The sequence below is a fragment of the Tenrec ecaudatus genome, chromosome 14 (genome assembly GCF_050624435.1).
Source record: "Tenrec ecaudatus isolate mTenEca1 chromosome 14, mTenEca1.hap1, whole genome shotgun sequence".
Taxonomy (NCBI): domain Eukaryota; kingdom Metazoa; phylum Chordata; class Mammalia; order Afrosoricida; family Tenrecidae; genus Tenrec; species Tenrec ecaudatus.
Genome location: NC_134543.1, coordinates 40,496,998 through 40,523,773, shown reverse-complemented (window position 1 = coordinate 40,523,773; position 26,776 = coordinate 40,496,998). Strand labels below are relative to the sequence as shown.

Sequence of the window (26,776 nt, the reverse complement as noted above, 5' to 3'; positions counted from 1 at the left end):
AGCAGAGGTTTGTCAGTTCATCATGAATCCCAACAATTGCAGGGTTGAAACAAAGCAAGAGGGTGGAGCTCACTGAGGCATCGCTGACACCAACTTGGACACAGGTAACAGTACAGCAGTCATTTCTGCAGCCTTCCCCGGTACAGTTCAGTGACATTCATTATGTACACCATGTTGCCTACTCACCCTGGTCTGCGGCCATGTTTCCAACACCTTTAATAGAACTCAGTGTCCCCTAAGCACCGCAAAGTCAACTCTTAAGGACTTCCCACCAGAACTACTGGCCTGTTGATTCTGCCTCCCCTAATTTGTTCCCTCCCTTTCATTCCTGCTGCTCCCTCCTCACATCAGGCTCTTCCTCCTCCTGGCCCTCTCTTGATAGCCAGCCACCTCGTTCCTGCTTGTAGGCTGGTCGCAGTCCACCCACCACACCCACTTCTCATTCCTTCCCTGGAATGGCAATACTGTTTATAGAGCATCCAAGTTCCAAGGAATTGTATCCATTTCTAATTATTGCAGTGTTTAAATTGCCACCACCAGGTATGGGATGCTTGCTGTTCCCTGATACTCAAAGATCTAAGATAACGTGCCCAGAGGCACAGTCAGAAAGGGACGCAGCTGAGATGAGAACCTGTCCTTCTGTCTCTTAAAGCCCAATTGTGTGTCCTTTTTCCTCTCCAGAGTCCTTGGCATTCGATTCCAGGACATTCATGATCTAGCCCAAGTATACGTTTAATAATTGGATTTTTAAAAAGTAGGATGCTAGTGTCCCAAATATGTGAATACCTACAAGAAATTGAGGCTTACCTCTTCATTGCAAGAGAGATGAATAAGACTGCGTTTGCATGAATTCCAAGCTCTTCAAAGTGCCTTATGTTGGATCCTCACAAAACACAAGGACAAAAACCATGTGATCTAAAATCAGAAACTCACCCAGCCTGAATATCTCCAAAGGATTCCTGAAGCAGAAAGAGCACTTAAATAAGGGGACAAATAGCCAAGTGCTTAGTAAATTATGGCACTGCTATTTGGCCCTCAAGATTTTGAAGAGGGTTAAAAAGAAATCAAAGACCATGTGACAAAGCAGAGTATGCGACCCACAGAGCTGAAGATAGGCACTGTCTGGCCCTTGATAGCAATAGGTTGCAGGTGGTTGGCATAACAGGAAACACTTGTGTCCAGCCTGATCTGGGACGTTGCTGTTAGTGTCGTGGAGTGCGCTCAGACGCATGGTGACCCCACGTGTAACCGTCTGCGTCGCCATTGTCATGTTGGAGCCAAGGGTGCCGCTGCCGTAGCAATCCATCTCTGAGGCCCCTCCGCTCGCTGTCCTTCTCCAGACACTGGTCTCTCCTGATAGCACGTCCAAAGAAGGTGAGGTGAAGTCTAGCCATCCTTACTTCTACGGATCATCTTGGCTGTACTTCTTCCAAGACAGCTGTGTTTGCCCTTTTGGCACTCAATAGTACTTTCTCAAACCCCTTCAAGAGGGAAGTTAACATTCTTAATAAGATGTTCAGGTAATTTTCTGATAATCTGCAAAGGGATTACAGTGTGTTGGGGGGAGGGGAGCAGTCTTCCACCCACTCAGGTGACTGTCAGTCAGGAATCTTGAACTAAACATTTTTTTGGTAGCTTGTCTAACTGCAACTGCATAACCCTCGCCCCTATCCGATGCCCGCCCTGAGAGCGAGTCTCTGCATTGACTTCTTGGAGGTCTGTGCTTGGGCATTCTCAAGGTAAGAAGACTTTGACAGGTGACTCGCCACCATTGCTCTTTCCCTTTAAAACTGGTCACAGTTTTGACATTTTAGAAAGACTCCTTCAAGAACAGAGGAGCGACAAGGGCAGCAACAGAGTCCCGGCGTCTCTTGCATAGTACTGAACACCACAGAGAGCATCTCTGCAGGACTGGCCTACAGCTCCAAGCTCAGCCCAGGGGAGCCTGAGGGCAGCAGAAAGACCCTTCCAGACACCCCATACTCTGCAAAACGCCCTCCGCTCCCAAAGAGGAGCGTACACCAAGTCTAGGACTGAGAAGTTGTGGTTAAGAAAGGTGTGGTAGTGAGCTATAAAAGGAGCCCTGGCGGTGATGGTGGTGGTCTCATTAAGTAAGAAACCACAACAGGCATTTGCCGAGGAGTGATCCTGGCTGGTATAAGAGGTGGGGACTATGAACAGTGTGCTAATGCACAGGCACCACAGCTCCACAAAAAAGTCTCTCCAGAGCTGGTTGTTGAAACAAGTTGGATCACAGAGTGATGTGACCCACAAGTATGCCTTGAATTAGTAAGCTCCACAAGAAAGTGTCTCCAGAGCTGGTTGTTGAAACAAGTTGGATGACAGAGATGGGAGTGATGTGACCCACAGGCATGCCTTGAATTAGTAAGCTCCTTAGATTCCATTATTTGCAATTAGAAAATTATGAGTTCCAGTGCAGCATTATGGTTTGATTTGAACATATGCATCCACTAATTCATGCACTAATTTATTCTTTGTGGGATCTGAGAGCTATGAACACACCAAACATTCTTCTGCACTGAGGGAAAACCAATAAAACAAGCAACCGAGCTAGGAAACGAACAAGCTCTTCCTCCAAAAACAAACCCACTGTGATTGCATCTCTTCTGAGTCATTGGAACCTTAGCTCATTAGGCTTTCTCTGACTGTAGTTATTTACAGGAGTAAACGTCATCCTACTCGGGGAACCGTTGACTGGTATGAATCCCTGACCTTGTGGTGAGCAACCAAATCTTATCCCACAGCACCACCATAGCCCTTTATATCTCTGCACCAACAAACCCATATTACAGGGTTTCCTAAATGTCACTTATAGAAGCCAAGTCAAAATTTTTAATATTATTATATGAATATGAATAAGGAAGGCCATAAAAATAATGACCTTTGACTTATGGTTTTGAAAAATAATGATGAAAATACCGTGGGACAACCTTTCAATAAAAGAAATATGTTTGAGTGAAAGAAAAAAAAAAGGAGCCCTGGTGGCAGAGTGGGCTATGGGTTGGGCTTCTAGCCAGGATGTTAGTAGTTCAAAACCACCAAGTGCTCCGAGGGAGAAGGAGAGACTTTCTACCACATTGAAGAGTTAAAGTCTCTGAAACCCCCACAAGGGCAGTTCTCCCCTGCCCTGTAGTGATGTTATGAGTAACCTTGATGGCAGTAAGTGTGAGTTAAAATAAAGGTCAATCTCAGACTTAAATCTAAATAGTTAATTGTACTTATAAATACTGGTGAAAGTGTAAGAAAAAAAGTACTCTTGTATTTAGAACCACCTCCTTTTCTACTTTGATCTAAAAATCTATCGGTGTATCAAGCCTGATAACAGAATCATGATGGGAAAGAGCATCTGCAGGTGCGTATTGCCTAACGTTCTATGAAGTCGGATGTATGATGTGGACATCATTCAGGCAAGCCCCTCTATCCCATAGCTAAATCCCCATGAGAACTTTGTGGGAGGCTCCCTGCAAAAATAGGTCTGAGAGTTATGTCGCTGGACCGGGTGCCAGATTGAGAGTTTGTGCATGTCTGGGAGCAGGTTGGGTAGCATATGGGGTGGGGGTCACAGAGAGGTGACCTCAGGGAGTAAGTACAGGGTTGCCACTGGCAGTGGTGGTCTGTCTGTCATCATCATTCTCTTGGCAAGGCTGTTCTTGGACTTTGTGTAGCCTTGGCTGCCTCCACCCAATGCTGAGCCTGGATCCTAGGAGACCTGGCCCTGGCCTGCGCAGGAGCCCTGGCAGGAGCCCAGGAGGGAAAGGCTGCAGAGTGGGGCTGTGAATGAATAAGGAGGTGGAGCATAGATGTGGGGTGGGGTGGGGTGGGGGCTGGGGTTTAGGATGGGCTCTGAAGCTCTGCAGCTCATTTACTCTGAGGCCCGTGGTCTTTAAAACCATTCAAACCTCAAACTCACTGCCACTGAGTCCATGCTGACTCCTGGCGACCCCCTGTGGGTTTCTAAGCCTAATGGTTTTATGGGAGTAGAAAGCCCAATCTTTATCCCCTTAAAACGATTAAAGGGACATAATTAAAGGAGAGCTGCTGCTGCTGCTTAAAAAACCAACAACAAAAACACCTCACAGGATCATGGGCATACATGCACTGGAATAGTGCCCCCAAGTGGTGGCACAAACCTGTGTAGAAAAGGACCCATGAGGAGCCAGGAGAGAGGCGCCACACTCTAGGAGCACCACAGGCGAGAACTGACATGCAAATGACCATGGAAAATCCATGGATCTCAAAGGACACTTCTGGAAGAACGATGAGGCTTTGTACTTCCATAAAGGTGTCCCCAAACCAAACCAGACTCGATAATGGCTCATGTTGAGCCTTATAGGATAAGGTAGAACTGGCTCTGTGGGTTTCAGAGACTCACTCTCTATGGGAGTAGAAAGCCCTGTCTTTTTCCCTGAGGAGAGGCTCATGGTTTCGAACTGCAACCTTATCCTTGCCCCACAAGGACGTCTATAAAGACTCGCAGTTTTGGAAGGCCCACGGGGCAGTTTTGCTCTGTCCTGCAGCGTTGCTGTATGGCAGAATGAACTTGACGGCACTGCGCTAGGGGCATTTTCTCAGCCCTCTGTTCCTTGAAGTAGCCCGTGATTGTGGCAGCCCTGTAGCAACCTTGCCGTGTGCAGTGCAGGTGCTGGTAGCCCCTGTCTTGCCCTTACTCTTGCCTGTGCCCGTGGGATGGGGAGGGCATTGTATGGAATTCTACCTTCCAGGGACACCCCACTCCTACTTTCTCCTTATCCGCCAGTCAAAGTTTTCAGCAGTAAGTGTCACACGGTTAGACAGTCCTTTGATCGAAACTGAAATGTTAGAAGCTTTTCTGTATAGTTTTCATTCCCTAGTTGTCTGATTTGCTTGTATTTCTCATTCTAGGTTGGCGACAGAGATGATTCAAATCTTTATATAAATGTGAAGCTGAAGGCTGCTGAAGAGGTAAAGGCTCCACTAGGGGTGCCGTCGCCCCCCACTCCAGCCTCTGCCCCAACCTCAGCCTGTCATCTACCCTCCTGCCCTTCATGCCTCTCCCATTAAAGCTTCTGTCACTCAAAGCAGCCTTATGTTCTAATCAGAACTAGGCGCCTTGGTGCTGCCATAGGGCTCCAGGTTTGCAATCGACGGTTTTCTCATCAGTGATTTGCTCACTTCACAGAGCAGGGCTGGTGGGCATGAAACTGCCAGGTGCCAGTGGTGACAACTGATGAGTAAATGATGGCTGTGTTGCAAGGAGGGTCGGGGTCCAGTGATGACACCCCCCCCCCCCCATTAGCTGTAATTTTGTCTGGAAGGAAACAGGCCCACATCTCTAGTCCACTTGCATTTACCTGTTTCAAATGTTGATTGTTGCAGATTGGGATCAAAGCCACCCACATTAAGTTGCCGAGAACAGCCACAGAATCGGAGGTGAGTCATCATGCGGCCCTGGGTTCTGACGCTTCACAGGCGATGGGTTGGGCAGGTGTGGATCTCTAGGTAATTCTTTTTTCACAGGCTCTGCCTCGAGACAAGCAGCTCTGGTGGTGGAGCAGGTAACCAGTTGGGTTGCTAACCACAAAGTCAGGAGTTCAAATCCAACTGCTTCGTGGGAGAAAGATGAGGCTATCTGGCCCCTTAAAGGTTTATAGGCTTGGAAACCCACAGGAGCAGTTCAACTCTGTCCTATACTAGTCAGAATCAACTTGATGGCAGTATTGGCCCTTGGCCTCTTGAAAATACCCACAGAGCAAATGGTTCAGTCCTAGACTATAAATTTTTATCACTCCAACTGTGATTTTGGCAATATTTGCTTCTGTATCAAACATATCACCTGTGGGTAATTGCTTCCCTAACCCATCAAGCAGATGAGGCCAGACTGCCAACATGAACCCAAAAGCAAGGATGCGAGGAGAGGGGCAGGGAACGTAGGTCGATGGAAAAAGAACAACCAATGGAAATAAAGGCAGTGCCAGCACGTTGGAAATTATAGCCACTGTCACAGAACCGTTGGCTTCATAATGATTGTCCAATGGGAATCTAATTTGCTCAGTAAGCTTTTGCACAATTAAAAGTCATTACCAGTTCTTGGCCTGTAGTTCTCTGCCTTTTAAAGTCCACGTGTGTATGCTCACTCATGATCTCACAACCAATCAACGATGGCATGGTCGCCTGTAGGTCCCGCGATGACTGGGAAGGGGTGAGAAAGAGGGACATCTCTGAGGTCATGGGAATGTTCTATGTCTGCACTGTGTGAACATGGTGGACACCATATGACTTCTGAAATTTAAGTGACATTTGAAATTCTGTTTCTGGGTTGCACTGGCCACATTTCAAGCGCTCACCCACCACCTGTGAATAGAGACCAGTCTCTTGGAAGGGCCAAATGATGGCACCGTCTACTCACCTCACCCAGCATTACTGGCCAGTGCTGCTGTGTCTTGACCTGGATGGTGGCAGCATGGGCGTTCCTGTCGCAGTGATCCGTTACTGAAGCTCTTAGCTTTTTCCTTACCAGACCCCTGGGGGCTATAGTCTGAGTTAAAGTAGAGTTGTGTTCAGGGCTTGGAGGAGGAGGTATAGAGTCTGAGATGAATAATTTAACTCCTAAAAAAAATCATTAATTAACTCCTCTAGGGGGGGCGGTGGAGTTTTTGTCTTAGGAAGTTTTTCTTCACCCTGTTTGTTTGTATGTGCTCTCCAAATGGTCTGGGGCCCGACCTGTAGGTGTTGAAGTACATCTTGTCTTTGAATGGAGACGCCACCGTGCACGGCTTCATCGTGCAGCTCCCATTGGACTCCGAGAATCCCATCAGCACGGAGGCGGTGATCAATGCTATTGCCCCGGAAAAGGATGTGGACGGGTGAGTGTGCAGGGCCTTTCTGCGGCACCTGGGATACTTCACCTACGATATATTTCCCTTCCAGGACTTACAGATTTAGTTCTAAAGAGTCAAGAGACCTAACGAATTTCTTTTCACCTGTCTGTTTTAGATTGACGAGCGTCAGTGCTGGAAAACTTGCAAGAGGTGACCTAAATGACTGCTTCATTCCTTGTACACCCAAAGGCTGCTTGGAACTCATCAAAGAAACGGGTAAATAAATAAATAAGCCAGCAAAGCGTTACATGGCTGTATTGACTGACTTACTGTTCTGTCACTGACCTCTATTGCAGTGGTCCTCAACCTTCCTTGCACTGCGACCCTTTAATGCAGTTCCTCATGTTGTGGTGACCCCCCCCCACCATAAAATTATTTTCATTGCTATTTCATAACTCATTTTGCTACTGTCATGAGTCGGGCGACCCCTGCGAAAGGGTCGTTCGACCTCCAAAGGGGTTGAGACCCACAGGTTGAGAACCACTGCTCTGTTGGCTTCTGATCTCCTTTGCAGTGGCGTATATGGCAACTCAGACAAAATCCACAATTAAAGGGTTTATTAAGGAAGTTAGTAAGTTGTAAGCCAGTGAGAAATGCTTGAGTTAGTTGTTTATCAAGACATGTTATTAAAAAAAAAAAAGACATATTACAAAGTTTCAAGTCTACTCATAAATGCCCGAAGGGGCATAACACTCTACTGTAAGCCTCAACTCAGGGCACTTACTTCAAGCTCCATGGGTCAGCAAACCCAGCTCCCTGGATTGAGTGACTAGAGGCACCCCGCTCCATAAGCCAGCCTCCTGCACAAAAGCACTTTCCTTGCTCCCTGGGTGTGGAAGTCCACTGCTGCTGTTCCACGCCCTGACTTGTGGCTTTGCTGCTGCTCCTGCGATGGGATAGCTGCCATCTGGATCAGGGAAGTCCACTGTGCAGGGATCTCGGGTCCAGAAACCATGCGCTGCTCCTGGCTCTTGGTTGGTAATGACATTCCTTCCCCCTGCATCTCTGGGGGCTTGTTTGATACACAGCAGGATGGCCCTCCAGAAAATTCCGTTTGCAGTTTCTCACAAGTGAGTTCTATCAGTGTCTTCCGCCATCTTCTTACCAGATCTGGGCAGGGAGGGGCCGTTTGGGGGTTAGAGACTTTGGTTAGAAGAGCCATAATTCACTGGCCCTGCAGTGGCCATAAATAGATGGATTTGATTGGCAGAAGGGCCTGTCTCCTGGGGATTTTACTTAGCAAGTCACTTGATTTCCTCAGTTACCTTATGTGTAGTTACTGTTACTCTTCAACAGCTGAGGGGAAACGGGCTCAAGGACATTAAGTAACTTGTCCAGCATACTCAGCAGCTAAGCATGGAGCCAAGACTTAACTCAAGGTTATTTGAGATTGAAGCAATTTCTTTTTGTGAGATCCACAGCTTGCATGGTAGGAAAGGATGGCATGGGATCGTGCAGTGCTTCATTCTGTTACACACAGGGTCCCTGTGGGGCAGAACCCAAGCGCTGGCACCTGCCAACGACATCAGCATGATGATAAGAATTCAGACAGAATGAAACGTTATAAAATGGAAAGTCCCTACCACTGAAGTGGACCCTGAGGCCTACTCTCCACTAGTAGTGGGGCTACACCTATGTCTGGAAATGAACCCCTTTTGGAGTTGGCGAGATCACTTCGTTTTCTGCTCTGCACCTTGGCATTTTAATTTGATTGTGAATGCGTTTTTACAGATACGTGTTTTTAAAATTGGGGTAACGTTAAATGTACAATTTTTAAAAATCGCTCATTGGAAACGATTCAGTGATGTCTAGTATATTCACAAGATTGTTCCACCATCATCACTGTCTAGTTCCAGAATGCCTAGATATCCCCCGTCTCCTGCTCTCTAATCTGCTGTCAGGCAGGGGTTATGTTTTCCAAGGAGGTGTGTCCTGTTAGCAGAAAGGGGCAGAAGTTGCGTGGGAAGTGCTGGCCTGCTGAGGCTCCAGCCTAAGTGAGCGTGTGTGGTCGGCAAGAGGAGGCACAGCACTGCGCTGCCCTGCAGCTTGAGTTACATTTCATAGCACACTTGACAAACAATGTGTGACCGCTTGACAAAGGATCCCAGAAGCTGTTGCCCCATTGGTTTCCCTGCTTCCTCCTGGTGACAGTGAAACTGCCATCAGCCCAGATTGAATTCAGGTCCTTGGCTGAAGGCTAAGCAGTGCATCCAGTAAGGTAGCTCAAAGCCTGAGGTCTTGCCTTTCAGATACTCTTGATGTTAGCTTTACAACAAAGTGCTCACTTTCTATTTTTATAAAAATAGATCGGTTTCTATTTTTATTAACAAAAGGCGATTAAGTTAATTATATTTAAGTAGTGTGCTCTCCACACAAACTGCCTTTGGCATGGGCTCCTTGCCTTCTGCCTTCTCTGCACAGAGGCCCACCGACCAAGCCCTCCAGCCTCCGTCTCAGCTTGCCTCTTTGTGAGGGGCTTTACCCTCGGGTTCCACTCGGTGCCTCAGGCTCTTCCCGGCTTTTCGACTCACAGCAATCCTATGGGACAGGGTTTTCGAAACTAACCCGTTACCAAGGAGAACGCCTCCTTTGTCCCCTGGGAACCAGCTGGTAGTTTCCAATAGCTGACCTGGGGGGTTAGCAGTCCAACACGTGGTCGTCACACCACATTTCTGTCTTGATGTTAAGCAGGTGTAGGACTGGGTCTCATTGGCTGGTGAAAATACGGTCACTTGTCTGCCTCAGAGGGTGGACTCAGACCGTGTAGGCTGAGCGGAACATAAATTGTTCCTGAGGGCAGTGACTCATTACCAGGGGGACCTCGGTGGCCCAGGTGACTAAGTCCTGGACTTCTTGCTAGATGGTTAATGATTTGAACCCAGCTGGAGCACCTGGGAAGAAAAGCTTGGCAGTCACCTTCCTAAAGGTCACACCCTGGAGAGTTCTCTGACTCGTGTGGGCTCGCCGGGAGTCCCGATCGACTAACAATAATGAAATTGCCGGTGGCTGCTGAGTAGGCAAAATGAAAAGCTTACTTTCTACTACAATTAAGTGTCCTCTTTTTCATTTCCCTGCAATTTACCCTGTGCCCCAGGCCCGAAGTCAAAAAGGAAATTTGGGTGAAGTGTGTGTGTACTTTCTGAACTTAGAAAGGATCCTCAACACTGACCTAGTTTTCTCCTCTCCCAGCCAACTTCTATCCACGCACCCGCTTTGTTACAGCTGTTCAATGAGGTCTCCGTCGAATGACTATCCAGCTGGCTCGCAGAATTTGGGGCTTTTGTTATTTTTCCTTTGAGTGTAGGTTTTTTTTTAACTCCCTTCTGACTAAAAAAATGCATCATGGCTTCCTCTGCTCTGAAAAACCCTCAGCAAGAAGCCCGCGTGTACAAATCCCAATTTGTGGTTGCAGCCCTAGAGTTGAGAATATTTTTCTAAGAACCTATTTGTGTGCATTGATTGCTCTGAGTTTTCCTGAAGGAGGCGGCTTCTTTCTTCCCATTCTGACACACTCTGGCTTCTCTTCCAGGGGTGCAGATTGCTGGGAGGCACGCTGTGGTGGTTGGGCGCAGTAAAATAGTCGGGGCCCCGATGCATGACTTGCTTCTGTGGAATAATGCCACGGTGACCACCTGCCATTCAAAGACTGCCAATCTGGACGCAGAGGTAAGGGGGCCGGAGTAGGGCAGACGCGTGTGTGTGTTTGTCCCCTTCCCATTATCAGACTGGCTACCAAGTAAGTATCACCACCACTGTGTACTTGACCCTTGTTCTCGCCAGTCATGCCTGTAATCGTTCATGACTCTTGGTTGCAGTGTACAAAAGGAGGAAGCACACTCAGATTCAGACTTCCCCAACTTGACCTAGCTCAGAGGCAGAGGCGCCAAGATTCAGATTCATGATGGTGCTCTAGTTCCACAGTGTTTTCCTCTCATGGGGAGAAATCCTGTCCCTGTTAACCAGCCCCTTCCCGTTCCCCCAGGCTCTTCTGTCCATACTCCTTCTGTAGCTGACCCCCCTCGTATAAATAAGGCTCACCAGTGCTGATGCTGGGTCTGGACTCTGGCAGCCAGATTGCATATTCTCACCAGGGGTTGCCTGCCGCCCTGAGGTGGACATGCTCCTGAGGGACTGGGCAGTGGTCCTCTAGCATAAGTAGCAGCTTGTTCTTGACCCCCTGTATTGGATTCTCGGGCCCCAGAAGTCTGACCTTGATGTGCCCCTGTCGATAGCACAAGGATCTCTTGTTGTTAACCCCTGGGCTGTTAGCCAGCAGTCCAAACTCACCAGCTGCTCCTTCTGAGAAAGCTAGGCCCTGGGCTTCTGTACAGATTACAGCCTCAGACGTCCTCGGGACAGTTGTGCCCGACCCCGGAGGGTCTCTGCGATAGGAGTGAATCTGACAGCAGTGGGCTTGAAATCCTTTGGTTGACAGCCCCATTTCTGAAATATGGGGACAGGGCGGAAGAGGGTCCAGCACCCCCTCCTCTAATCCGTAGAGCAGTGCTGTGGAAGGTGGTAGGGCCTCAACCTCCAGTGTTACACATCAGGGATGGGGTCCCAGGCCTGTGCTCCCCCTGCTCTGTAGGTCCACATCACCTTGTCCATTCAGTAACATCTGGGGCGAGAGGTACATCCTGCAAGCTGCAGGGGTATGCATGGTGCATGAAGTGCAGAGGAGACCGTGGTGTGGGTGTGTGTCGCTTCACTTTTATTTTTCCTCCTCTTGTAATCCATCAGACCAGTGTTGAGTTCTGATGGGTAAGGAATCTGGAAGGTTTGTAAGGCCGTGACCCTCTTCTCTCTCTCCTAAGTTGATTCATTTTGCTTTTATTTTCACTTTTATTTGTGGACTATAACATGTGCACAGGGAAACCTACTAGCTGTAGTTACACAGCCCATCACGAGAACAGTGATATGACCCTTCTACTCTCCTGCCCCTCCTCTCTCTCACTCACTCCCGCAGCCCCCGGCCTCCTCAGAGCCCTCCCAGTCTTTCCCTTTGGTGTGAAAACCCTTTTCTCCCCCTTTAAAATAGTGACATCACGAAATATTTTTAAGATCCATCTTTGGATTTGTGTGTGTGTGGGGGGGGGGATTCTTTCATCTATCAAGCCAGGCTCCACTCCCTGCAGGTAAATAAAGGTGATATTCTGGTGGTTGCCACTGGTCAGCCTGAAATGGTGAGAGGGGAATGGATCAAACCCGGAGCCATCGTCATCGACTGCGGAATCAACTATGTTCCAGGTACGTGTCGCTGGGGCTGAAGGTGGTGGTTGGTGGAGAGAAGGGTAGAGGAAAGATCATCAGGGGCTTCACGTACAGCCAGAGAGAGACCCTCTTGTGCCCATTTTGTCCTTGAAGCTCTGCGTGGGTGTCGGCTTGCCCGAGGAAGCACACGGTTGGCGGGGTTGCTACTGAAGGCAGGGCCACCTGCTGTCGGGAGCGGCTGTTTGAGTGCCCTTGCTCTCCAGCCCCAAGGCGAAGCCAGGAAGGGGTTAGCTCTCTGTCTTCATGTCGACGTCACCCTTCAGCCTAGGTGGTGGGTGAAGTTGAAACAGCGTCATCCTTGCGAGCAGCACGGCCAGTCCAGAAGCGGGGCCTCCGCTCCTGCCCACGATCCTCTCAGAGGACTGTCTTGCTCTTTGTGTTCATTTTTAAACTCCATCTTGGGCATGGTGGACGTTCCGCCTCATTGGCTGCAGTTCTCTCAACGTAGCATCACTTATCCCACTTCCTGCCCGTGTTTCCGGCTGCCGCTCCTCCTTTCCCCACCCTTCTGATCTTGGTCTGTGGGTAAATGCTGCCACTGGTCTGCCTGGTGTGACTTTACTCCTTCTGGACCTGGTGTCTGACGGCACAGTGAGCCAAGGGTGACTGAGGATGAGTCTCAGGAGGTGTCACCAGTCTCTGACCAGTAAACCTGGTCACGCTCTCTCTCTCTCTCTCTCTCTCTTGATTTTTAATTTGGCTCACATTTTTCTAGGAGGATTTTTTTTTTAAATCAGGCTGCTGTTAGGTGCCATCAAGGATCCCTAGGGACCCTGCGTACCACAGAAGGAAATGCTCCCTGGTCCTGGCCATCGCACCTTTGTTATGTGTGCGTCCGTTGTGGAAACCACCGTGTCAATCCATCTGTCGAGGGCCTTCCTCTTTGCTGCCCCTCCACTTGGCCAAGCAGAGGATTCATTTATCTCTTCCTCTGTAGCCTGTGTCACGGCAGAATGTGACTTCTTAGCCGGATGCTGACAGATCTCTTGCTGGTTTCTGCGTTCCCTCAGATCCCCACCCCAGACCCATCGGCATGCCTGTGCCTAGTGACATGGACCTAGGAGCATCCCCTCCCGCCCCCACTGTGACGTGCCCAGTCTCTTAGCTCACCTCTGTAGTTGCCCTGCACATCTGCGGCCACTTTCTTCTCTCACCTTGTGAGCGCTGCCTGGCCTTTGTGAAGCTCTTGCACTATCTGCCCCTTGTCGTTTCCCTGCCTACAGTGGTAGTGGGGACAGCCTGTCGCCATTGATTCCGAAAATGGAGGAAACTCCAGCAAGTGACAGCTTTTCACCAAGCACCTATTTCTGTGGAGAGAGCACTATGCCAGACCCTGCCTGCCACCACTGAATCTGACTCGCTGGCCTTCACCGTCAGCCACGTCCTACCGGTGGAAACACCCGGTCCCCCTTCCCAGCCCGTCTGGGTTCTGCCTCTGCAAGGGTTGATCTCACCCCTCTCTCCCTGCGCTCTCCTCCAGTAGTAGTCAAGCCCAGCCAGGGCTGCCCAGCCTGCTCTGAGCCCTGGCGACCCCTTGGGTTTCAGGGTGAATCAGTCAGTGCTCCTCGGGGTTTTCATGGTCGTCGCCTTTGGCAAGCAGATTGCCAGGCCTTTCTTCCCAGGTGCTCTGAGTGGGTTTGAACCGCTCGCCTTTCATCCAGTAGTCAGGCGCTTATCCCCTCGCGCCATCCAGGGAGTCCTCGGCCGTGCAGGGTCTGGTTTGGTGCCTGTGATTACTAGCACTCATAATTGCCAACTTGTTGAAGGGAGCTGTAGCGAGAATAATCTTGTTATTCTCGCCTCCCATTGCAGGTTTGAAATGCAGGCATTGAGCTGCCAGGAACATGAGTCACTGTCAAGTCTTCCCTGTTTTTAACCCCCTCCCACGCTCTCTATCAGGCTTTTAAGACAGTAGCTCCTAATTGATCGCTCTTTTTTCCTGTAGTGTCATTACCTACCTGGCGGGATCGCGAGCCGGCTCTCCTACCACTCCATGCTTTCAGTGCTTGCTCTCGGGCATCCAGGCTCTTGCTGCAGAAAACCCTTTATCTCCCGCGTTTTTGCTTTTCGGCTCCTGCCATTCTCTGGATTAGATATGACAGGTGGAAGAAGGATTTTGCATCTTCGTGATGGATATGAAATGTTGAGCTAAACCTAACCCTCCTATTCACATTGATACTGCCCGTAGATGGTAAAATGGGTATAAGAGAAAAGAGTCTGCCTTCTCTTGCTAGACTCTGTCTTTACTGATCCTGGGCAGACAGGCAAATGCATAATGACAGGCTAGCCTTTACTGTTCCCCACCTAACCCACTGCCATCAAGTCAGTTTTGACTCAGTTTCCAAGGTTATAGATCTTTATAGAAGCAGACAGACTCATCTTTCTCCATTGGGCAGCTGAAGGTGGGTTTGAACCGTTGACCTTGGGATTAGCGATCCAATTTAGACCCAACAGCACCACCAGGGCTCCTTTTATTGTCTTCCCACGGTGGCATAACCATGAATGATCAAGTCCATTCCAACTCAGTAATCCCGACAAGGTAGAACTGCCCCTGTGATTTTTCAGGACTGTAACCCTTTATGGGAATATAAAGCCTCATCTTTCTCCCATGGAGTGGCTGGTGGTTTTGAACTACTGACTTTGCAGTTAGTAACCCAATGTGTAACCTACTATGCAACTAGGATAGAAAACCTAAAATGTGTACTCTGCAGATTGTCTTTTTAGAAACTCCATGTCCCACACCTATGGCCACTGTGTGGTTAGTAATTGAGTTAGTTTATCATGGTGCACTCAGAGAAAACATGTCACTTGCTAGATTAAGAATGAGTGAAGATATACACGTATATTCCCAAGAAATTTTTTTTAATTGTGATTTGGGTGAAACATTACAAAGCAAAAGGAGTTTCCATTCAAGAACTTGTTTGTGAGAGTGATTGCTGTCTCCACAATGTAACAGCACATTCCTATACGTACTGTTTCCATTTGCCCTTATTTCCTGTCCATTCCTGCCACCAGAGCTTCATCCCTGGGCAAATGCTGCCCTTGTGATCTTGCATGATTAATAGTTCCAAGAGGTGCACATCACTATATTAACAATTAAAACCTTTATTAAATGGAGTGGAAACCTCGATTCTGAACAAAGACCTTCTAAACTTTCAATAGATCAAAGTAGGAGGCTGACTCAAGGGAAGGGATGGTCTAGCCATTACATTGTTACCAGGTTGGCAGGGCAGCAGGTTGGGAAGAACAGCACAGCTCTAGGTGCTAATTGAGGGTCTTACAAGATAGTATACAGGTCTTACTCGTTGGACAGGTGGGGTCGGAGACACCTCAGAAGAGGTAGGAGAGGGAAGAGGAGAAGGGGGCTAACTGATAGCAGGGGTTAAAAGCAGTTTGAAACAAGGTGGAGTTCCTCACCTTATAGGCCTGTCTGCCATTCGGCTGAACGTTGAATCACAAGACTGTTTTCAGTTTCAGGCCTGCAGTCCCAGGCCATGGTCTCTCTGACCAGTAAGTCTTTTCTGTTTTATAATTTTGAGTTCTGTTTCACATGTCTCTCCACTCTATCCACGACCCTCTCAAGTGATCCCTTTCAGGGAAGTCAGCAATGGTAGTCGGGCACCATCTAGTTCTTCTGGTCTCAGGCTGAGGCTTCAGAGGTCATAAGCCTTGGAGCTAATTGTTTCCAAGTATCGTTGATTTTCTTTACCTGTTTCACTCCATTCAGGAAGAGACCAACAAATGAATCTTTTCTTGAGGTTCAAGTGCAAAACAGAAAGCTTTGGTCAGAGAAACATGTAAATCTTACCTTCCTGCTTGGCTTACTAGTAGATGAACATGGAAGAGCTGTCAAAAGAGGGAGCAGATTCATCACCCCAGCCCAGTCCAGTGGCTGGTACACTGGGTCCCCAAATGAAATGCAGGGATTCAAGACACAGCCATTCTCAAGTTTATTTATGCCCTTGCCCCTAGGGAAATCCTGAGGCCTAGCATGGATAAGCAAAATGTTGGTTTATTGCTGGAACCATGTACTTTGGTTGAGGAGTGCTTATTTTTTCCACTGGCCACGTTACCTGATCCCTGAAGCACTGTACATCAGTGACACTCAAGCCTGCCCTGCTAGTGTTTATGAGAGATTATTACTGAGCACATGAGCTCATCGGGTGCAGCATTTGGGTCTGCAGATGTTGCTATGTGGCAAAGTAAAAATGGCTGACAATCACTGGGGTGGGTGGGTTTCATTTTCACCTAACTTCAGGGCACACGAGTCCCTTGGTGTTTTGAAACTTGACTTTAGGGGTTATGAAAGGCGATGTGTTACTCGTAATCTTCTAGAAACCCAAAACTACCCCAAGGAGTGATGTTTACTGACTCCTTATGGTTATACAAGTGCAGATAAAAAAGAGAACGCCTTATGTTTGGAGAGTGCCTCTCAAGTTTTGAGAGTGCACATTTTCTTAATTGCATCTTGAGTATATTGTAAAATTAAAACAAAACCCTGCAAAGGTTGACCCTGACTCATGCTGAGCCACTTGTGCTAGAATACACCTGTGCTCTGTAGGGGTTTCAATGGCTGAGATTTAAAATTAGGTTGCCAGACCTTCGTTCCACGGCACATCTGTGTGCACCGCCAGCCTTCTGGTCCGTAGCCAAATACATTAGAAGTCTTAACTTAATCCTCTGCAGCTTTGGACTTCAGATAACTATGGGGCCCGGGGGCTGTGGACCAGCTGGTCCTAGAGCCTGGTTTCATGGCTACTTCCTGATCACAGAGAAGTGGCGATCTGCCTGAGGTTCTACCTGAGAACGGCTCTCGGGCCTCAGCACTGCCAGGCCTCCCCTGGCCCCCAGCCCCTCGCAGAAGTGCACCGAAGGCAAGTGTAGGATGTTCTCGGTGAGGAGTGGTGCATCATGGGGTTGTGTTCTCTGGAACAGCTCTTGTGTGCTGGTGGATGTGATCGTTGTTCTTGGAGCCTTTTAAGGGAAGTGTAATTATCTTCTTTGCCTTTAGCATACAGTTAAGTAGCTGCTCGTCTTTGGAATTGGATGTTGAATTGTTCCTCTAGCTGAGAATGAAGCTTAGAAAATGCTGACAGTTGCTGTAGAAACGGTGTCTGGCAGCTGTATGCACCCAAAGACATTTTCTCTGTGGACCTCACAGATTAGCATTTTAAAAGGAGCTCAGTGTAGATGGGAGCTGATTTTAAGAAACAATTGGTATTTTGTCTCCCAGCTGATGGACTACAAAGGGGTTCTCCTCTGGTTCTGAGGAACAAATTTAAAAAAACCAAAAAACCAGGCACCTTGGGTATTTTGCAGGTGAAAGCATTTTCTTCCTAGGTAATCAATCGCAAACACCTGCCATCCTATAGCTGTACAGAGGGCTGCAGTCACTAGACCTGCTTAGTTCCCCTTGGCTTCTGCATCCTCATCACATTGAGACTTGGCTTTGCTTTTCCTCCCTTAACCAGATGACACAAAACCGAACGGGAAGAAGGTTGTGGGTGACGTGGCGTACAGCGAGGCCAAAGAGAGGGCCGCCTTCATCACCCCGGTTCCTGGCGGTGTTGGGCCCATGACGGTGGCAATGCTCATGCAGGTACCTGTGACCTCTCCAAGAACTCAGATACAAAGCTCAGTACAATTCAGAATCCAAGTGAGGGCTTTTCTCCCGAGTGGAAATTTCAGATGCCAAATAAGGATTGTACTATGTTAAAAGGGAAAAAGAAAACAGAGAGTAGGAGAATAAAACAGAAAGGGTCGAATTAATGGGGGGGTGGGGGGTGAGCCAGCAGTATTCTAGTTGGCTTTGGAGCGTAATAACTTCCTCCAAGAGCAAACAGCAAGCACCTTGACCTCTGCTGTGTCTGCTTTGCCATGCGCTTTTCCTACAAACAGCCCCAAAGCCTTTCCAGTGCCCGCATGGAAGGCAGGTTGACAGGTAGACCACAAAGCAGCGAGTTTTGTGCTTCACTTGTAGTGCCGAGGGGCTGGGAATGGAAGTGGAGATGAAAATGATTCACTTTTGCAACATTTTCTTTGTGTCCGTTAATATGCAGAGCACAGTGGAGAGTGCAAAACGCTTCCTGGGAAAATTCAAGCCAGGAAAGTGGGTGATTCAGTTTAACCACCTTCAGCTCAAGACGCCTGTCCCAAGGTAAGAGGAGAGTTTTACAGGCTGATACTGTGGTGGCGTGTGTGCTCCCTTTGAAGCCCCTACCAGTGGTTGGGCCGTGGTGGTGGTTGGGTATCATGAGGTCGCTCTCAACTCCTTGTGAAGTCCTTTCCACAGGGTAGGATGCCACTTAGGCTCCCTAGGGCTGTGATGTTTACAGAAGTAGATCTCCCGGTCTGTTCTTCCACAGATCCCCTGGCACAGATTGGAAGCACCAACCTTGTCTCGTAATCCTTGTGCCACCAGGTCATTCCCAGTGTGAGGGCTCGTGAAATTCCATGAATGAAGATCAATGCAAATTTTCTCTGTGCCTTTTCTCAGTGACATCGACATATCACGGTCTTGCAAACCGAAGCCCATTGGTAACCTGGCTCGAGAAATCGGTCTGCTCTCTGAAGAGGTGGAGTTGTACGGTGAGACAAAGGCCAAAGTTCTGCTTTCCGTGCTCGACCGGCTGAGGCACCAGCCTGATGGAAAATACGTGGTGGTGACTGGGTGTGTTTTTATTCCCTCCCTGATGGACTCTCCATAGTTTTCCAATCCTGGAAGTATTTACACTTAGCACACATTCGTGAAAGGCCCCTTGAATTGGGTTTTCACACCCTCCCATACAGTGTATCTCCCTTGAGCCTCCTGGCAACCCTGGGAAATAGGCAAGGTGATGGACGGTTATCCAGCTAGGTGATGGACGGTTATCCAGCTAGGTGATGGACGGTTATCCAGCTAGGTGATGGACGGCTATCCACCTAGGTGATGGACGTTATCCAGCTAGGTGATGGACGGCTATCCACCTAGGTGATGGACGGTTATCCAGCTAGGTGATGGACGGTTATCCAGCTAGGTGATGGACGGTTATCCAGCTAGGTGATGGACGGCTATCCACCTAGGTGATGGACGGTTATCCAGCTAGGTGATGGACGGTTATCCAGCTAGGTGATGGACGTTATCCACCTAGGTGATGGACGGTTATCCAGCTAGGTGACGGACGGTTATCCAGCTAGGTGATGGATGGTTATCCAGCTAGGTGATGGACGGTTATCCAGCTAGGTGACGGACGGTTATCCAGCTAGGTGATGGATGGTTATCCAGCTAGGTGATGGACGGGGTGAGTCTTAAAGTCTGGTCTTCACACGGAATTTCCCTTTTCTTTTTGAGAATCCAAATATATTAGTTTACCCGATCCATTAAACAATTTTATTGCTGGCCTAGGTTTTAAGGGAGTCAACTGAGAAACTAAAGTCACAGTAGCAGTACCTCTCTACAAGGGGAATTGTATTTGTTGCAGATGGAGAGAAAACTGTAGTATAACAACCATTTCCTTGCAAGTTTGGGGAAATTACAGCTGAGAAGTCTTGGGAAAGACTCCTCCAGGCCATGCTGTCTTCCTTCTCAGAGGTTCTTCCCATTAGTCATTTGGCCCCTTCGGTACTCAAGCCCCTCATCCAGAGTACAGTGGAGGCCTCTGTCTTGCGGTCCCCTCAGATTGAATCAGTGCCTCCCAGGGGATGGCACCGCCCACTTTGGGCAGTGCTGATTGCAATGAAGAATGGTTCTGTAGGAGATGCTAGGTCAGACTTAGTGAATCACATCAACTTGACTCTATGAATAAGTCCTTTTGTGTTTTCATGTTGCAGAATAACACCAACACCCCTGGGAGAAGGGAAAAGCACAACCACAATTGGGCTGGTCCAAGCCCTTGGTGCCCACCTGCACCAGAATGTGTTCGCCTGTGTGCGACAGCCTTCCCAGGGCCCAACCTTTGGAATAAAAGGTATTTGTGGGCAAGAGGCGGGATGGGATGGTCGATTCTCCCGGGCCCGTCATCCCAGGAATGCTTACTAGGGTCTTCACCTCATTTCACTAGGAAAATGCCCTCCTCACACGTCTCTGATGTCTGGCCCTTGGGGAAGGCTTTCATCCAGACCTCCCAGTCGTATATCTCCACTAGACCATGAACAGGGCTCCCCTGGATGGGGAGTGCATCTGGGAGTGCTTCTGTTGACCTTCATATAGTCAGCTGTCACACTAGCAATAAGGATAATCATAGCTACTGATCATTCTCGTAATTTGTAGAGACAAGACCAACCCACATAGTTGGAGACAAGAAAAGTTTGTCCTTCGTGACTATGCTTCCGGGCAGCTTTTGTAGTAAGCCATTTGTTCACATTATTATATCTTATCTGATATGAGGGAGCTGCTGTTATCACCGTTTTGCCACAGTGTCATGGTCACGTGAGCCTTCAGTTGGGCAGACTCCATTATTAGATATCAGAATGGGTCCTCACAGCTGTGCTTCGAGCTGTAATGCTAAGCTCTGACACATTCTAAAACTATGTCAACACCGTGTTTCCTCTCCTGGCTGTATGAAAATTCAACAGCCATAATCATACTCGATCTCCTACTTCTTAAACTCCTAATTTAGGTATTTATTAAAGCTGCTGTTGTCCTTTGCCTGCAGCAGGGTGTCAGGGTAGCCGAATAGTCTGCTAGTTCTAGTCATGACCGTGAACGTTCATCCCGGCACTACTACTTCTGCCCACCCCATCCTGCACTTTACCAAGGACCTGACCCAGCTCTGCTTCTGAACTTAGGTGAACCGGCCCCCCTCGACTTCAGAATGAGTCTTTTTTCCTGTTCTCTTTTGGAACCCCACATTCTTCTTTTCCTCCTGTTGTGAACCACCCCTGCGTGGTCTGTGCCTCACAGAAGCCAAAAACCCCATCCTCCAAGTTGACCTAGATCTCACTGTTAGCCTTGACTGTTTCTGTGGGCCTTTGAATCTTAATACAAACGAGCCAACGATAATCTAGCATTTAAGCTAGCTAACATGCCCTGTTTGGCTGGAATTGCAGTTTCTGGGTTTTTTTTCGCTGTGTGCTTGTGTTTAAAATGCCAGAGTAGCATATGTAACTGTAGTCTGAGCCCTTTAACCAGTGTTTGGAATTACTGATGGAACCGGTTTCTAAAGTTCATTGTTTGTCAGTTCGACTCATTTCAGTTGAGCGATTGTACAGCCCAAACAAATAGTTTAGCTTGGCTGAAAAAAAATAACCTAGAAAATGGCTGTTTCAATCTGTCTAAATGCTTGTAAGAAGTAAATTAAAAAAATAGTCTTTAGCATGCATAGTAGCTTAGAAAACAAAGCAGAAAACCGATTTGGTTTTCATTGCTCTCTGAGTCTGGGAGAGGCATGCTAACAGGAATCCTTGACCTGTCCTCTAGGTGGCGCTGCAGGAGGTGGCTACTCACAGGTTATTCCGATGGAAGAGGTATGGTATTCTGGGGATTGATTGCTTCTCTTCCTTTCTTATGGTTTTGTATTTAGTCGTTTTTGTAGAACAAGGGAACAGTGTTTAAAGGGGAAGCATCTTAATGTGAAGGCCTATGGGACAGCTTGGTTCCTTGGCATGGCAAGGATTTCGGAGGGTGGCTTTTAGAGGGAATAAGTTTTAAGCGATGTGATCAAATGAAACGTGAGGTAGGGAAGAAGCAAGATCCCAGGGATGCAGAGCAGTCACCTCAGAAACGGAAGCCAAGCAGGAGACGCTTGAAGGAGAGTGAGTGCGTCCCCAGTGGTTCAGTGTTGCTGGTGACCCGGGCTGGGGTGGGGCTTGCAGTTTCTCAGTTGGGAGGAATCCCAGCCGAGGACAGTCAGTCGCTCCGTGGTTTGTGTTTTCCGGAGCTCTCTGGATTCCGCGTGTGCCCCTCACTGGGCAGCCTTGAGCACACCCACAGGTTTGTCATCAGGGACTAGCTTGGTTGCCATTCATTCTGTAATGAAGGCTGAAAAGATGTCGAGAATACTAGAGACGGAAGTGGTTTCTGTTCTTTTGTAGTTTAATCTCCATCTCACGGGTGACATCCACGCCATCACTGCAGCTAACAACCTGGTTGCTGCAGCCATCGATGCTCGGATGTTCCATGAACTGACACAGACAGACAAGGTAGAGTGTTGGGGTCCCCAGAGCCCCAGGAACACACTCGGGTGTGAAGCTCCTAAATGAGTGCTGGGCCTTGGGGTGCTGGTGGCACAGGTAGCAGGGCACTGGGCCTCCTCTCGTGTAAAACCTCTCTCTCCTCCTCTTTAAGGCTCTCTTTAATCGCCTGGTGCCGTCAGTAAACGGAGTGAGGAAGTTCTCTGACATCCAGATCCGAAGGCTACGTGTAAGAATTTTCCCTCTTGAATTTGGGTAGTGTGTCAGATTTGGTAATTGACCCACAGGAAACCAAATCCCTTTAGATTAACCTGTTTTTGAGCAAGTTACATCAATAGCCAGAGTCTTATTAAAATCATGATATGCACAGCAAGGATTGGTGGTCGAGATGAGTTCTCGTTTGCCCATAAATAAGTGGCTGATCCTAGAAGAAATCTACCTTCTCCACGCTTGGTTACGTTCTGAAGACCAGGCTACTGTGTGAAAGTGGGACGTGAGCACCACAGACCACAAAGTTACCAACTTCAATACTACATACCTGCCCGACCCTGGGACTCACGGCCCAGCCAACTTGACCACTAGCCTTAACCCATCAGAGTCGGCATCATTCCCATGTCCCTTGCTCCCAGACTGGTGTTTTTAATGCTCAAAGGAATCGGGATGGTAGACTCTTTGCTATTGTCCTAAATGTGAGATGTTGGCTGAGCAGGTCGATGAGTGAGCAGAAGGTGTGAAGCACTGATAACCTGGCCGAGGCTGAGAAAAAAACCTGCCCCTGTGGCACTGATGGGAGGATCCTGGATGGCAGCAGGCAGCTTTGGGGACCTTTAAACAAATCACTCACCTGTAAACAAATTTCTCACGTCGCTGGCCTGTCAGTTGACTCGTCTGTAAAATGATGCGCTTCATACCTGCCTGGCCCTGCATCGCCGAAGTACCAAATGGATGTGTGTCACATGATGAAGGAGAAACCGCGTGCTGTGGTTTGCGTGACCTTTTACAGCAATATATGCTTGTTCATTGTGTACTATATGAGGGGTTCAAACAGCTCGTTTAAAAGTCCCACTAACTTTCCGCCCTATTTTTCCATAAACTTTTTTAAAGTCTCCTAGTGTGTAGTCTCAGAAGACTCACACTTTAAGAGAAACGAAAACTTAATGTTCATCTAAAAACTGGCGCATTGTGTTACAGCAGCTCTAGAAACCATCTCAACACCTGGAAGTCATGCACGGATCCTTCAGTGGGTGAACGGGTAAGCATCCAGTGGAAGGCCACTTGGCAACAAAAAGAAGGAAGTACGGATCCTCCACCCACCTGGATGGATCTCAGAGGCATTATGTGCCACAGAAGAAGGCAGGGTTTCCAAGTCCTGTGAGGAGGGAAGGAAGCGCTAGCTCTGCCTTCTAGAAGAGTGAAAAGGCAGCAAAAGTGCACGGTTAAAGGAAACGCATGTGGACGTGATTGAGACTTCTTTTTACTATATTCTTATCATTCTGAAGATTTCATTGGAGGAGCCCTGGTGGCGCAGTGGGCAAGTCCTCAGCTGCTAGCCGAAAGATCCCTAGTTCAAACCCACCCACCAGGTGCGCCACAGGAAAAACGTGAAGCGAGCAATCTGTTTCTGTAGCGGCGACAGCCTTGGACCGTGGCGGTTCCACTCCGTCCTTTCCGGTCACGACGAGTTAGAACCATCTGAGCGCAAATGCAGCAGCAGCAAAAGCCCGTTCGAAATCAGCTTCTCCAGCCAGACGCGGCCCGGGGGGTGATGGTGGTACTGGAAAAACGACATCTGTGAAACGTCACCTGACTGGTGAGTTTGAGAAGTGTGTAAGCTACCTTAGGCGTTGAGGTCCATCCCCGTGTGGTCCATATTACAGAGGAGCTGTGGAATTCAACGTGTGGGACATGGCTGGTCAGGAAAAAGTTGGAGGACCGAGAGATGCCTACTATATTCAAGCCCAGTGCCATTATAATGTTCGACGTAACTTCCGGGGTTACTCACAAGCGCGTGCGTAACTGGCACAGGGATCTGGTTCGAGTATGTGAAGACATATCCATCGTGCTGTGTGGCAACAAAGTGGACATTAAGGACAGGACAGTCAAGGCAAAAGCCATCGTCCTCCCCCAAAAGAAGAACCTTCAGTCCTATGATCTTTCTGCCCAAAGTAACTACCACTTTGAAAGTTCTTCCTGTGGCTTGCTAGAGAACTCACTGGCGATCCGATCTTGGAGTCTGTGGCCAGGCCTGCTCCTGCCCCACCGGAGGTGGTTAGGGACCCAGCTTTGGCGGCCCAGTGTGAGCATGATTTAGAGGTTGCGCAGCCAGCCGCTCTCAGGACGAAGTTGATGAGCCGGGAGAGAAGGAAGCTGGAGCGCAGCGTCAGAGTCTAGTTTTACAGGCGACTGTCCTGCGGTGTCCGTGGAGCAGCGTGTCTGCCTCTCTTATGGCAGCGCTCAGCAGAACGTGCCCATCTGTGGGAGGCTGAAGGAGAGGAATGGGCTTTGGAGTGAGTGTGGCAGTTAAAATCCTCTTTTTTTGGACCTGCATATCTAGCTGTTTGTGAACGTATTTTTCTTTCTTGAAATTCAAATACAAGACTGCTACAGTCACATCACAATGAAAAAAAACTCAGCTTCTCAATGGTTTGGCTGGAAAAAAAACTTAGCACATTGCATTTCCTTTTGGTGTGCTTGGGTTCAGTCTTGGTCACGGCACTAGTTTAAGCTTGCTGCTCAGATCGGTGAGCATGTACTTGTGTGAGGACACGCAACTGAACCTTTGTGCAGGTGTGAGTAGGAAATGACTCCTATGCTTAGCCAAAAGGGTCACGGTTTTCCCTTCAGAATTTAAGATGGGCTTGTATTTCCCAGGAGGGATCCTGTTTTGAGATACACTAGGTTTAAAATTTTTTCCTTTTTTTTTAATGTATGAAATTTTCCATTATCTTTTTATTAGGTTATTTTGTTTGTTTTTGAAGCCTCCTCCTATTATGTTTTTGCTCGTTCCATTTGATTGTAGTCTTCATTTTCCCACTTCTTCAGAGACTAGGCATTGAAAAGACCGACCCTACCACACTGACGGAGGAAGAGATAAACAAGTTTGCAAGACTGGATATTGACCCAGAAACTATTACCTGGCAAAGAGGTACCAGAGTTTCCTGTGTAACTTCTTGTGCTCACCACCCCCTTATCCCCGCCGCAGCCTTGTTCCATGGGGTATGCAGAGCCAGTATGGCGACCGACTCATTTCTCTCGCCACCCCGTCAGTACTCCATCTTACTAACTGTAGACAAATCTCCCTTTGTTGGGACGGTTCACCATTTTGCTGGCTATTCAGTGATAATTAGAACACTGGTTTCCAGGAACGTCATGCATAATATATATATATATATATATATATATATATATATATAAACAATTTTGCAAGTTTCGTTTTATATAAAACATTTTGATGTCATGCCGTAGGGAAATTATGGGTAATCAACTTCTTGAATCATGTATTTCCTTTATTCTCAGAACTCTGGTCTGCCATAAGTGATCCAACTTGCCTTGTAATTACGCCCTCTTGTCACAGGCTAGGCACCGTCAAGGTTAAACACTCTGCGACTTGCTGGGTGAGGTGCCTGACTTCACTGCCTTATGGTCCCTTGCTGTATGTCCAGAGAAGCGTGACTTAGAATTTTATTTCTTACCAGCAGTGCTTCCATCTCTTATCGCCCAGTTGGGCAGAAGGTAGTGAGGGGCTAATTTATTGGCAGTTTTTGTGACTGTCATTGGCTCAGTAACTGCTAGCAGCTAATGACATTCTAAGATGGCCCTCTTACTAACTAAAATCATATTGGTGTTTCTCTTCTCTCAGCTTCAAAAGCATTTGCCAGATGTTTTAATATTTTATCAAGATCAAGGTCCATTTTGAAATTTTAGCATGTCATTCATTTTTCTTTTGCTTTCTGTCTAATATATATTTTATAAGAAAGAGCAGACAAAGGAAAAGAAAAATAAGACTGGCTATTTTATACAGAAAAACTAGATGCAAGGAATGTGACTATTTAATAATTTTTTAAAAGGAGTACATTTTTCACATAATGAGTGTGTGTATTTAATGATAGCCAGTGATGTATAATACAATGCTTTTGATGTTTAATTAATTACAAACTTTGTGGAAGGTAATTTGTCTTGTTACCAAGTACCCTAAACTTGCCTCCTCTTTGACCCAATTGGAGGCTCGACTGGTTTGTTGTTTATTTCTGTGTGTTTGTTTTGCATTTATTTGGTTGTTAATCTTTGGCATGCCATACAGAATTGGGAATACAGCAGTCAAATGTTAGCAGGAGTTGTTGCCTCAGGAAGAGGAGGCCGGTGGCATAGTGGGTGGGCATTATGGGTTGGCCTGCCAACTGCAAGGTCTGCAGTTCAAAACCACCAGCCGCTCCACAGGAGAAAGATGAGATGTTCTATTCCCATACAGATTGGCAGTCTCAGAAACCCACAGGAGTAGTTCTGCTCTGGCCCTATAG

General features: G+C 47.9%; 1 protein-coding gene across 1 annotated transcript in view; it reads left to right on the top strand.

The window, feature by feature from the left end:
* MTHFD1 (methylenetetrahydrofolate dehydrogenase, cyclohydrolase and formyltetrahydrofolate synthetase 1) overlaps nt 1–26,776 on the top strand; it is a 67,119-nt gene that overhangs the window by 17,811 nt on the left and 22,532 nt on the right. Inside the window, exons 3-16 of the mRNA XM_075530513.1 lie at nt 4,903–4,962; nt 5,377–5,430; nt 6,727–6,863; nt 6,994–7,094; nt 10,408–10,544; nt 12,014–12,125; nt 17,621–17,748; nt 18,209–18,306; nt 18,646–18,819; nt 19,959–20,095; nt 21,547–21,593; nt 22,161–22,268; nt 22,414–22,488; nt 25,302–25,404. Of these exons, the coding sequence (XP_075386628.1) occupies nt 4,903–4,962; nt 5,377–5,430; nt 6,727–6,863; nt 6,994–7,094; nt 10,408–10,544; nt 12,014–12,125; nt 17,621–17,748; nt 18,209–18,306; nt 18,646–18,819; nt 19,959–20,095; nt 21,547–21,593; nt 22,161–22,268; nt 22,414–22,488; nt 25,302–25,404 (1,471 nt within the window). The remainder of the gene's footprint in view (nt 1–4,902; nt 4,963–5,376; nt 5,431–6,726; nt 6,864–6,993; nt 7,095–10,407; nt 10,545–12,013; nt 12,126–17,620; nt 17,749–18,208; nt 18,307–18,645; nt 18,820–19,958; nt 20,096–21,546; nt 21,594–22,160; nt 22,269–22,413; nt 22,489–25,301; nt 25,405–26,776) is intronic.